At 39.7% G+C, this 12,185-nt stretch overlaps 1 protein-coding gene across 4 annotated transcripts in view; it reads left to right on the top strand.

Annotated features, from left to right (window-relative positions):
- Positions 1–12,185, top strand: part of baiap2l1a (BAR/IMD domain containing adaptor protein 2 like 1a) — a 32,094-nt gene that overhangs the window by 3,537 nt on the left and 16,372 nt on the right. For all 4 annotated transcript variants that reach the window (XM_039789266.1, XM_039789264.1, XM_039789265.1 and 1 more), the window contains exon 4: positions 11,742–11,803. In XM_039789266.1, the coding sequence (XP_039645200.1) occupies positions 11,742–11,803 (62 nt within the window). The remainder of the gene's footprint in view (positions 1–11,741; positions 11,804–12,185) is intronic.

Below are 12,185 nucleotides of genomic sequence, written 5' to 3'. Positions count from 1 at the left end.
CACAGATCTGCCACTGTGGGAAAGAGACATGGTTAGGCATGTCTGTCACGTGTGGTGAAAATGTAAATAAAGAATATATGGCAATAAGGAAGTTAGCAAAACACCAAGGCAGCATAGCAGAACATCAGAGCAGTATCGGTGTCTGAAAATGAAACCATGAAGAAAGAGTTTTTGCCTTTATTTCTAAAACCTACTAGAATAAAGTGTGAACTGAGCAGGCTTTCAAATATAGATACACAGGTTAGACTTAGTGATATTACAAAAAAAACGTATATTACCCACTATTACACCAATAGTACAACATCCCTCTAGTTGCAAATTAGTGAAACAATCTCCATACCATGCTATTACGCAATTTTGGTTGTTTTTCAGGCTGCACCTGTCAGTTAACAATGCAAGTACATCATCCCTTCATTAAACAAAATGTTCATGTTACACGTCGGCCTGTGACATTTTCATTGCATGGCAAAAACAACAAGGTGAAGTAACTTCACGAATACCACACCAGATGCTCTGCCAACTTTACTTTGAATGTGGAAATGTTTGCAGCTTTAATGTTGCATATGTGCATATCCAGCATATTTTAGTAGAAGAATGAAACTTAAAGAACAGACAAAACGATGATTTGGTTAAAAAAAAGAGTCAATTTATATTTGATATGATATATGATTATTTGGCCCCAGTCACAATAATCCATTCCAATATTAAAATGGCTTCTAGTTAAAGGCACATGGAGTCTTGAACCCTAAGCTCAGCAGTCATTCCTTGACTGCCTGGAATGGACGACAGCAAGAAAGTGTGAATTCTCTCACACATTGCAGTGAGCAGAGTAGCAAACATGCTGAACAAACAGAAAGACAGAGAAGACTGTCTTCCCACCACTGATCCTCCTCATCCCCTGTTTCTCCATCTGCCTCACAAAAACCCCACCGTCAGTCTTTACTATCAGTCTGGTAGTAAAACACAAACATTTACTTTTTTTTGTTGTCTTGGTGCTCTATGTAATAAAATAAAAGACACAAGACAGAGTTAAAAAACGATTGACATGTCAGAACGTGCAGACTTTCCAGCTTTCTCCCTTTCTTTCTCGTAAATACTTCTACAGGATTTACAGTTGCTTATTATTGCATCAAGTGAATCTTTAATCATTCACGCCAACTCTGACAGATTTAGGCATAGCATTGAGACTGCACAACTGTTAAGAAATAACAGACAGAATGCATTACTGTGTTGTTATGACAACGTTTTTGTCTCTAAAGTGTGTGGTGTAATAAGCAATTGGCGTCACTGTGGTTGGCAGGTATTTGCAGAAAGGTACCTGAGGCTTGTACTTCATACCACACTGCTCCTTTTCCGGGACTAGTTTGTCCACATTTTCTTTTTTAAATTGATGCTATAATGGAGGAGAAAATGTACTATTTATGAGGAAAGCCTTTTAGTCAAACATCACAACTGCCTACAGACAGACAGATGAGTGAAAACCAACCTGTGCTGTTTGAAAAACAAGAGCATACTTTATAGTGTACTTTATAATGTCCAATGTTAAACTTCATCAACTAGTTATTTACATAAAGTCTTTATAAAAGCTACCCTCTTGGATAACCCTTAGATGAGATTTTCTCCCATGTCCTACTTTAAATAATTTCTTCCATTTGTGATCATTTAATGGGCTGCTACCAGTGCTAACTACTATCAATTACCCTGAATATTTTATCATTTTAAAAGTTCAAAAATGTGCCTTAAAATAGTACTATATAACTTTTTAGGATAAAATCTTTTCACCCAATCTTCTACCTACAAATTTAAAGTTGAATCGATAGATTCAATATGCTCCACCAGTAGCTAATGGTTCCTTAAGTTAGCAGATATTGCTGTGTAACCAGTAGCTAATGGCTAATGGTAATGTAAGAAAGATATTGCTGTGTAACTGACATTACCAAGTCAGTTTGCTGACTTTATTGCTCATCTCTACTTGTGCCAAAGATGCTCTATAATTAAAGATTACAAGGACATTACAAGCTGTGTATAATTGGTATACACTTTCTGTCTCCTAAGTGGGCGTGGCCTCTTTTGTTAGTGTATGGATGAAAAGTTGACATTGAGTAATGTATTCAATTTTCTTTTGCTAACATAATCTATTTACACAGCTTAAAGCCATATTTAGCTGTACAAAAATGTGTTATCTGTGGCGTTCGCGATCGTTAGTTGACGGAGTGAAGCTTTTCTGTGTTGCCAGATCTTGCAAGAGTTTGTTGCCTTTGTTTGTCTCCTTTTAAGTGTCAGAATGTTCGGGAGAAATGTGGCTTGTAAAAAAAATGGGTCCAATATTTACTTCGTTGACTATGGGGCGAAAGAAGCTCTCATAATCTGTGTTCAAGTTTACTTCTCCCTTTGGAATCAATGCAAAGGACTTGCCGCTAGTCTGCTAAAGAGGCAGGGCAATGGCGAAACCCACTTGACACAGTTGCAAGAAATTACTGTCACAGTTACGCTTCTAAACCGCCTCTGCTTGTGCCATTGTCACGCTACATTTTAGAAAGGTATCATTTAGCATGGATATACATTTTACACAAAAGTGAAAAGAAAAGAAAACAGTTTGTTTTGAAAATGAAATGTGACATTAGTTTTAGGCCCCAGTGGCTACTCTTCAGCAAACATTTAAAGCTATTGGTTTCACATGTGAAATTACACATGATTATAGCTTAAGATTAGTGAATACATTTGATTTGGTTGTCATTTATATATAATACAGCACAGTGCCATGGCAGCGCGGCTGGTGTGCCATATATTAATCTATAGGCTATTTTTAAAAGTCGTAGTTTTCAGTGGGTGTGTACAATAAGAAACTTCCTGTGTATTAGGCCATGGCTGGACTCCACAGGGAGTTGCCATCCACTGTGAAAAGCTTCAGGTTCTGAGGGACTGAAAATGTTACAGGAGAACGAATAGCACCATCCCCACCCCTTCCACCTTTTCTTTGTTTGTCAAGCCTCAGTCAAAATAGTTTTGTTTTTTTTAAATATTGAAGTACAATGTCAGCATGAGAGAAATGTTAATGTCAGCCAGAGCCATTTCGTTCTCCTTAGAGAATGAGAATTCAGAACGGAGAAGCCGCTGAGTGTTTCCTGCTGATAGCTTCTGAAACTGATTTCGGCTTTTGAAAGGAGCTATTTCTTCTGAAGGGAGGTTGATGTTATAGTTAATAAGAGTTTGTGACATTTAAAACATCTGGCTTAGAGCTATTTCATGGGACTGTTTTGTTCTCTAGACACAACACACAGTATTGCCTGGTATCAGCAGTACATGATGTGCAATTTATCTTTCATGACAGACGCAACATCACCAGAAGCATCAGGGAACCATAAAATGTTTCCCAAAGTCAATGAAGATACACGTCCCTTATTTTTACTCCCTGCGTTACAGTTTGTGTCTGAGAACACCTGGAGCAGACTCATTTGTCCTGGCTCAAAAAAAACGATTTGGTGCAAAGTTAGTCTAAGAACTTCTAAAGCCTTTTTCTTTGCAAGAGTTGGCAGTTCACTTGATAAAGAGGAACAGGCTCACCCTTAATAGCCAAGCATGTCTCCATCATGAATAATGCAGTTTATATGTTCACCAATTAAGAATGTTTTTCTATTCTAGAGCTTTAGGGGGTCTCTTGGGCCAGTTGTGTTTATAAAGCTTAAAATAAATGAGATTATGTCTGTGAAATAAGAAATTCTAGTGCCCACCTTAGGCTAATTAAAGTATTGACATGCACAACATTCCCCAAAGTTTCACTGGAAGCATAGTTTGACATTTGGGGAAATACATTTGGTTTTTTGCCAAGAGTTAGATGAGAAGATTAATTCCACTCATATCTGTGCGTTCAATTTGATGCTACAGCCAGGGGGTGGTTAGCTTAGCTTAGCATAACGACTGGAAGTAGGGAGAAACAGCTAGCCTGGGTCCGTCCAAAGGTTAAAAAAAATCTGCTTACCAACACCTCTAAATTATTATCCTGTTATATACAATAAGTAAGTAACATAGACAGAGATAGGCTAGGTGTGTCCTCCTGCCTCCTGCGTCTTTATGCTAATATAAGCTAACGGTCTCCTGGCTCAGCCACATGCATAGCATACAGACATGAAAGTGGTATCGATCTTCTTATCTAACTCTTGGCTGAAGAGTGTTGAAATAAAACCTGATAGGTGGTATCAGCTCATGAGAAGTATGTGCTGAGGACAATTAGCTAGACCATAAATATCAGGGTCAGTCACACAGTCACAGATTGTTTTCCCAAAACAGGCATACTGTGCTGTTGAAAACAACTGTGGAAAACAAATCAAATAGAGGGTGGAGGTTGTTTTCAAAGAGTCCACTCATTGTTCAGTCAATCTTGACTTCTTTCGTCACACTCCACAGCTCTCTAATGATCCCAGACGTGGAACACCCTCCTTCCGCATCCACTATTAAACTAAAGACTCCCCAGGACACTGGGACTTTCCTCCAAGGGACCTCTAAAGAAACCAGAGACTCACTTACCGCTTAATAAACCATGACGGTGGAGCATCTAAAACACCGTCACACTTCAGTCCTTTCACAAAAAAATCCCATAATTCTTTTTGCTCCCTTCCTTAGCTCCCTTGGCGTCTGAAAGTCTTCTATCGGTTATTATAGATCTCAACCAGTATTTAGAGAAAATCACTGTCTATAAAACCTTTTCTCTTCACATAAAGAACATATGACACACACATGCATTTTTTAAAAGATTATTTGAGGTTTGTTGTATTAAGTAAATAGAGATTCATTGTTGATTCTCGGGCCTGCAGTTATGTATTCCAGTACTAGATGATGTTATGTGCTGTGTGTGATAGCAGGTCATCGCTCTATGTTAAGGAAGCTATCACAGCTATTGATCTACAGCAAACACATAGACATGTTGAACGGCAGTATATGCTCAAATAACTAAACAATAAATACCAATCTAAAAAGGTGGCTTTTGATCATCATTAGTGTGACAAACTGAGGATCTACATTCAAGGTGGCATATTTGATTGGTAATAATGACTGCAGGGTGCTGTTCAAAGTGCTCTAATTAAATACACTTTTAGTGTATGTGCGTGAATTGTTGAATAATCGATTAGTCGATCAACAGAAAAATTGTCAGCAGTTAGTTTGATAATTGATTGAAACTACTGACCCAATGTTCATGAAACTTGGTTGAAGGGTGTAGCAAGGGCCAAGGAAGAACCCAATACATTTTGGAGCCGATCCGAATCATGGACGGAAACAAAATATATTTTTCACTTTCGTTAACATTGCAAGATAGGGCATTTGTGCTGCGTTCATGTGGTGTCGGAGTAACCAGAAAAATTAGTTTCCAACTGGGAAAATTCAAACTGCATTAATATTGTGAGATAGGGCATGCCTTGGCAGAGGTCTACACTTTCAGTGCCCTTCTAGTTTAAGTTGTGATGGGTACTTGTTCACCATTGTTTGACATTTTATAGATGATTATTCTATTAAATGAAAAAATTATTGGCAGATCGAAAATGTAATAATAAAATACGTTGTGTATCTCCCAAGTGTAAACTTAAGGACGAAGCAATACAACCTTTCCTTCAGTCTGCATTTATGAGTTCATGTAGTTGTTGCTGACAAATCTCACCTCATTAATTATCCATTAATTAACCACTTGTGAGCTTTCGATCACTTCACATATTTGCCCAGCTTTTGTAGATACAAGGGCCATTTACAGTATAAGCCAAGCTGGAGCTTTCAATCATGATCTATGCAGTGGTTGTTGGTTGTGGTTGGTTGTTATATACTAAAGGTGTCCGAAGTCCACAGTGTAGATGGTGTTTAACCACAGCCACCTCCCCATGTGTTTCCACCACACTGGATTTCGTACTGATCACAGTGACATCATACTGATAACACGAAGGGAGTATGTCATCTATGGCAATATACAAACAGTGTCTGTCCCTGCCTGCATTGGAATGTGTGTAAATGAGATACCATTTGATCCTGAGTCACATATAAGACGTGGCCGAATTTCATCACACACACGTCTGCATGGACAAGCCCAGTGATGCAAGACGATGACCAACGACTGAGGCCAAGCCATGTTGGTTGCACTTGGATGGAGGAGTAAAGGCAATAGAGGAACTTGGAAGGATTGCCAGTTAGTGTTGACAAAAGTGGTGAAATAAAGGCGAGCCTGAGGAGAGGTGCCAACAGGTCAGCTGCCAGTGTTTGCCCTGCTAACGTCATCTCATATTGTACAGTTTCCTTATCTAACACCAAATAGGCAGGGGTTGGCACAGGGCACTCCCAGCTTGGCATCACCTGTTGAGAATGTCAAAGGCGTTGCTCTGCGTCCTAGCTGCAGTCTTGTAAAACAGGCATTTGATACTGGAACCCATGCAAATTATGTTAACTGTACCAATTTTTAAATGACCAACTTTTCAACTTCAAGCTTTTTCAGCTTTTTTTACTGTGATGCTTTTTCACTGTAATGGTTGACAGCACAGTTGGATTATGAATGTTTGAACTCCATTGTGTTTTTTTTTTTCATTTCAGCCAGGCTTAAAGCTCAGACTAGCAAACTACATGCGAAGTGTTCATAGTAATGAATCATAAAGTCATGTTGGTGAATCATGGATGGTGTAGTTTTCCACAGGGATCTTGTATTAACCCCGTACAAACCTATTGTCGAGGCGAAATTAGATTATCTTGGCGCCTAAAATCCTTTAAAAGAAATCGCCTGCAACCGATATAGGAGATTAGATAAACTGAGAAAAAGGCGCTCTGGTGATGCCCTTGAATAGCAGGTTCAGCACAGTAGATGCTAAAAACTTTGTCTAGCCAGGTACTTCTTTTAGTTTTTTATTCACAGTTTAGCTCGAAACAATCCAGTTTTGTACTTCTTACACCTCAGCTCTCATACTGTATTTTCATGGAGAGGAAGCATACAAGCATCAACTCTCTGACTTCTTTCTGCTCACTGTCATGTGACAGATTCATGATTCATGTGCAGTCTATACCAACGTTTACTCTCCATCCAGCAGGCTTTCACACCTTATTAATTCCAAAGGTGAAACCTGCAGGTGTACAACGGCCCTCCCGGCCTTTCTCAGCCTCCCCCCTTCCACCTCTCGTGGTCCGTTGTTAGGGCTGTACAAACAGCCCCTGAGCCCGAGCGCCACCCCTCCCCGTCGAAGCACAAAGGCAGCATTTACCAGTACGTTCTGGTGACCTTCAGAGGGCAATGTTGTTGTAGCTGGCCGCTGCCTGCTGGATCACAGAAGTACAGCTCTGCATTAGTGGGTCATTACGTTTGTTTGACCTGAGTGGAGGTGTGCAGGGAGGAATGTCAGGTGTTGGGTCCAGTGTGTGTTTAGGTAGAGTGTGCTGACATTGAGATTTTTTCCTAAATATCACAACGTGAACTAGACACCTGTGCTTTCTTTACTTTCTTCTGAAGGTGCTGAAACTCTTGCAGGTTGTTCACTTTTGCTCTCATGGTGACACTATCAAATGTCCCTTACTGTTTTTTACAGGTTTCACTAGAACACTGTGTCCTATAGTAAACCTTGAGTCTAGATTTCACCCTATTGTGATAGAGGTAGCACTATAATCTGCTTAGCTACGATTGTCCACTTCTGTTTACAGTATTGACTCACTCCCATTGTCTCGTGTCAAATGCTGCTCTATCTATGCTGTATCCTGTCAGTGAATGGAGACTGTTCTGTGTATGACCGCACAATACCAGAATGTTTCATAGAGATTACTTATTGACAGCTGTTCAAATATTGAAAGGAGATAAGTCATCTGTACAATATGGGCTGTAAAGATGTATGCAAGACCTTATGAAAAACAGGTCAGGTTTATATAGGAAATTTGGAAAGTGTTTATTTTTAAATTTATTTTTTAGATCAACTTTTTATTGTTTTTATATTTTTTAACATACAGAACAGACAAATACAATTGAACAAGAACAAAAACCCTCTCCCACCCTCTGCGGTCTCGAGGAAAACAAAACAAACAAACAAAAAACTAAAATCACACCTTGCCTAGTCACTCTCCTCTAATTCTTGTGATGCTGAGGCCATTAGGACTGATACTTGTGCTGCTGCACTTTTCCATAGGTCTATAGTCGATGATTTAGCTTTGTTAACCTTGCTGTAGAGAGCTCAAGCATAACTGTGTCTAGAAAATACGCCAACCACTGTTTTATACAAAGCAAGTGGAGGGGTGAGCCAGCGTTAAGCTATAATGTTCTTGGTTGCGGTTGAGCCGGCTAGCCAAACTTTCTTCTGTCTCCCAAGCAGGTGTAATTTAGAGTCGTCATTGGGAGTTCTCCTATGGATATTTGCATCAGTTTAGCATAGATCTTGGACTCTAATCCTTTCACAGGAAAATCAACAAACCATTTAATAACTGGGTGTGCCTCAAGACTGTTTCCCCATGGTACTCCATAACATTTTAGGGCTGATCTTAAGCGCAGATACAAGAAGAAGGATGTCCTGGGGACCTCAAAACTAGCTCTTAGGTCTTCAAAACTCATACAACAAACATCAGACATACCTTTTCTCATTGAATAGCTGGTTTACAGTATAGATGCCTCTGTTACTTCACTGCTTACAAGCAAAGGGTTTGTTACCAGTGTGTATTGTGCCAAATTGGGGTGTTCAAATGCCACTTGTTGGTGTAGCATACTTGCTCCTTCACCTGTTTAAAGTTGGTCAGTGTGTTGGTGATAATAGGGCCATAGGCTAGCATACACTTTTTTGGACACACACCTGCAAAGGCAAGGTCTTGCAGTCTTAGACTTCCAGTGAGGTTTTGCTCTATTTCTCTCCATGGGACTGTAGATGAGGGGTCCATCCACACTCTGAGGGCCTGTAGCTGAAAGGCTCTGTGATACACTTTAAGGTTGGGGAGGGCCAAGCCTCCCGTGTTTGAGGTACGTTGCAGGGTAGAGTATTTTATCCTAGGTTGTTTATTATTCCAAATATATTGCCGAATTAAGGTATCAAGTTTCTTCCAGAAATATATTGGTGGGGGTAAGGGGTAGAGATGTTCCGATACTGCCTAAAACGCTGGTATCGGGAAGTACTGGAGTTTATGCACCAATCCGATACCACGTAATAAAGAGTAAAATAAAGTTCTGTGGCATTTGTTGTTTGTGTTTGTTCATGTTTCACAAAGAGTTTAACCTGAGCCAGACCGACAACAAAGATAGAAATAATATCACATCCATACAGGGATAGTAGTATACAGTTGTTAAAACATAATAAAATATATGACACACTGGTATCGGATCGGTACTCAGTATCTGCTGATACTCAAGTTCAGGTATCGAAAAGCAAAAATGGTATTGGGCCATCTCTAGTAAGGGGATCATTGTACTTTAGAAATTCATACAAGGAACTATATTCATTTTAACAACAGCAATCCTGGAGCGTAGTGATGCTGGCAGTGCAGACCAATTGGCCAGATCCCTTTGAACACTACTTAATATAGTTTCATAGTTGTCCTGGACAACTCGCTGTAGGGATGCGTGTATGGTGATGCCGAAATATGTAATTTTGCTTTGGGTTGGTATTGCAACACTAATGGCTGATGCCACATGCCTGTTGTTCAATAAAAGAAGATTATATTTATTCCAGTTAATATTACAGCCAGAGATTGAGCCAAATTCGTTGAAGATCTTAAGAATTTTTGGAACAGAGTCCTCAAGATCAGCAATATACAACAAAATATCGTCTGCAAATAATGATATTGAGCTGCTACTGGATTTAATCTGGACATTACAGATTTTATTTTGCCTTATGGCGGATCAAGAGAGATTGCAAATAGCATAGGGGAGAGCGGACATCCCTGTCGCGAGCCCCGCTTAATGGGAAATGGCTGAGAGTGCAATCCATTGGTTGAGACAGTGGCCGTGGGCTTCGCATATAAAGTACGCACCATGTCAATGAATTTGGCCCCCAAACCAAGCCTCTCCATTACTTGCCACAAGTGGTTTCACTCTAGGTGGTCAATAGCCTTTTTTTTAACCACTGATAAAACTGCTGCTGTTGTTGGAAGGTTTTTGGCTTCTTCTATTACATGAAATAGTCTGCATACATTGTCTGCATGATGCTTGGGTATAAAACCTGATTGGTCGGGGTGGACTAGCTTCTTGATAAAGCACTCTAAGCGAGAGCCAGGACTTTGGAATAAAGCTTAAAGGAACACGCCGACTTATTGGGAATTTAGCTTATTCACCGTAACCCCCAGAGTTAGACAAGTCGATACATACCCTTCTCATCTCCGTGCGTGCTGTAAAGCTGTCTGACGTCTCCAGCGGCATCAGCCCATCACAGAACAGGCAGGTGAATGGTTCCAGTAATCCTACTGCTCCAAATAAGTGACAAAATAACGCCAACATGTTCCTATTCACATGTTGTGATTTGTAGAGTCACAGCGTGTACAAAAAACAACATAACATGAGACACAGCCATCTTCTAACCATAAACAAACCGGGAACTATATTCTCAGGCGGAAGAATATAGTACTTGGGCGGAGTGATATGCTCGCAGCAAGCCTGTCTGAGAATATAGTTCCCGGTTTGTTTACAGATAGAAGACGGCTGTGTCTCATGTTATGTTGTTTTTTGTACACGCTGTGACTATACAAATCACAACATGTAAACAGGAACATTGTAATCGCGTATTTGTGACTTTGTCACGATCCGAGCAGTAGGCTAGTTGGAACCAGTTACCTGCAGGATCTGTGCTGGGCTAAGCTAATGCTGGAGCCGTCAGACAGCGTTAGCACGCACGAAAAAGAGAGCGTATATATCGAACTCTTGATATTACTGTTAAATTAATAAGTAAACCCAATAAGTGCGCGTTTTCCCATATCAGTCCCAATGAGGATGATGGGCCTGAAATTTGAGCAATCCGTAGGATCTTTGCCCTTCTTTGGCATAATGGAAATCAGCGCAGTGTTGGTTTGTTGGTGGAAAGTACCCTTCTCTATGGCTGAAGTTAAAGCTTGTAAAATGGTAGGTCCTAATATGTCAAAATACTGTAGAAGAAGTTCTGATGGAAGACGCTTACAACTTTGATTAGAAGGATTGAAAAGTGGCACTGATATCCTTATGATTTGTTGAGATACCTCAGTCTGTGAGGATGCTGTTGATAGTAGCTCTGGATTCGCTCTGTTTTAATTTCAGAGCAAGCAATTTGCTTGGTTTACAGCCGTTAAAATAGTAATTTTGCCTCACTCTGTACATTATGAACTCAGCTCTCCTTCTTAGCAGATCATTCAGCTCTGTTTGACTTGTGACTAGAAGAGTATGTGTAGATTTAGAAAGAAAGTGTTTATTGTTGATGGTTCTTTTTCATAAGTTATCGTAAATGACATCACTTCCTGAATCTGCATCTTATGTTATTATATAACTGTTTAAGTTGTTTGGTGTCAATTAGCAATTAGCACATACACATATCTTTGTTTAGTCCATTTTTTTTTTAAAGTGCAAAAACAACACATAGTGGTTTAACAGGAGAGTATGTGTCACTTCCTGTAGTGGTATCACTCTCCTTTTCTAACTCTCGGCATGAAAGCAAATCAATGTATTTCCAAAAAACTCCTCATGACCCCGTTCAGAATGCAAAACCACAGGGCCACACATTCAAAAAGAGTTTTCTCTTTCGTTGTTTCGTTGATCTCTGAAATACTAAAAGTTGTTCCTGTTATCTATCTAGGTGTGGTTTTGATGGAGATCTCAGAGGCCCACAGGAAGGTCTACAATGAACTGGAAGAGAATGTAAGTAGCGTTAAAATATGTCTGGTGGTATTGTATATTATTTCTTATTGTCAACAAATCCCATAAAATATACTGCTGACTATAACCAGCTATTAATTGATCCTACAAACAAGTATATCCTGTGTATCCAAAGCATGATATATCTTATTTCTCTGTGCCATCGACATCCATTGTTGTCCTGTTAAAATACATTTATGAGCAACACCGTTGCACTAGGTGACATGATCCTTCATTACAATAAAGATGGGCACTGTAGTTTTATTTTGATTCAATCCCACATACACTGCCCCGCTGCTGTAAATGCTCACCAGTGCACCAAATCTGCCACTGAAAATAGTCCCCAACAAATGCACAATTTGTTTGAGTAGCGTTAAATACTACA

The sequence above is a fragment of the Perca fluviatilis genome, chromosome 21 (genome assembly GCF_010015445.1).
Source record: "Perca fluviatilis chromosome 21, GENO_Pfluv_1.0, whole genome shotgun sequence".
In the NCBI taxonomy this organism is placed as follows: domain Eukaryota; kingdom Metazoa; phylum Chordata; class Actinopteri; order Perciformes; family Percidae; genus Perca; species Perca fluviatilis.
This window is presented reverse-complemented; position numbering and strand designations above follow the sequence as displayed.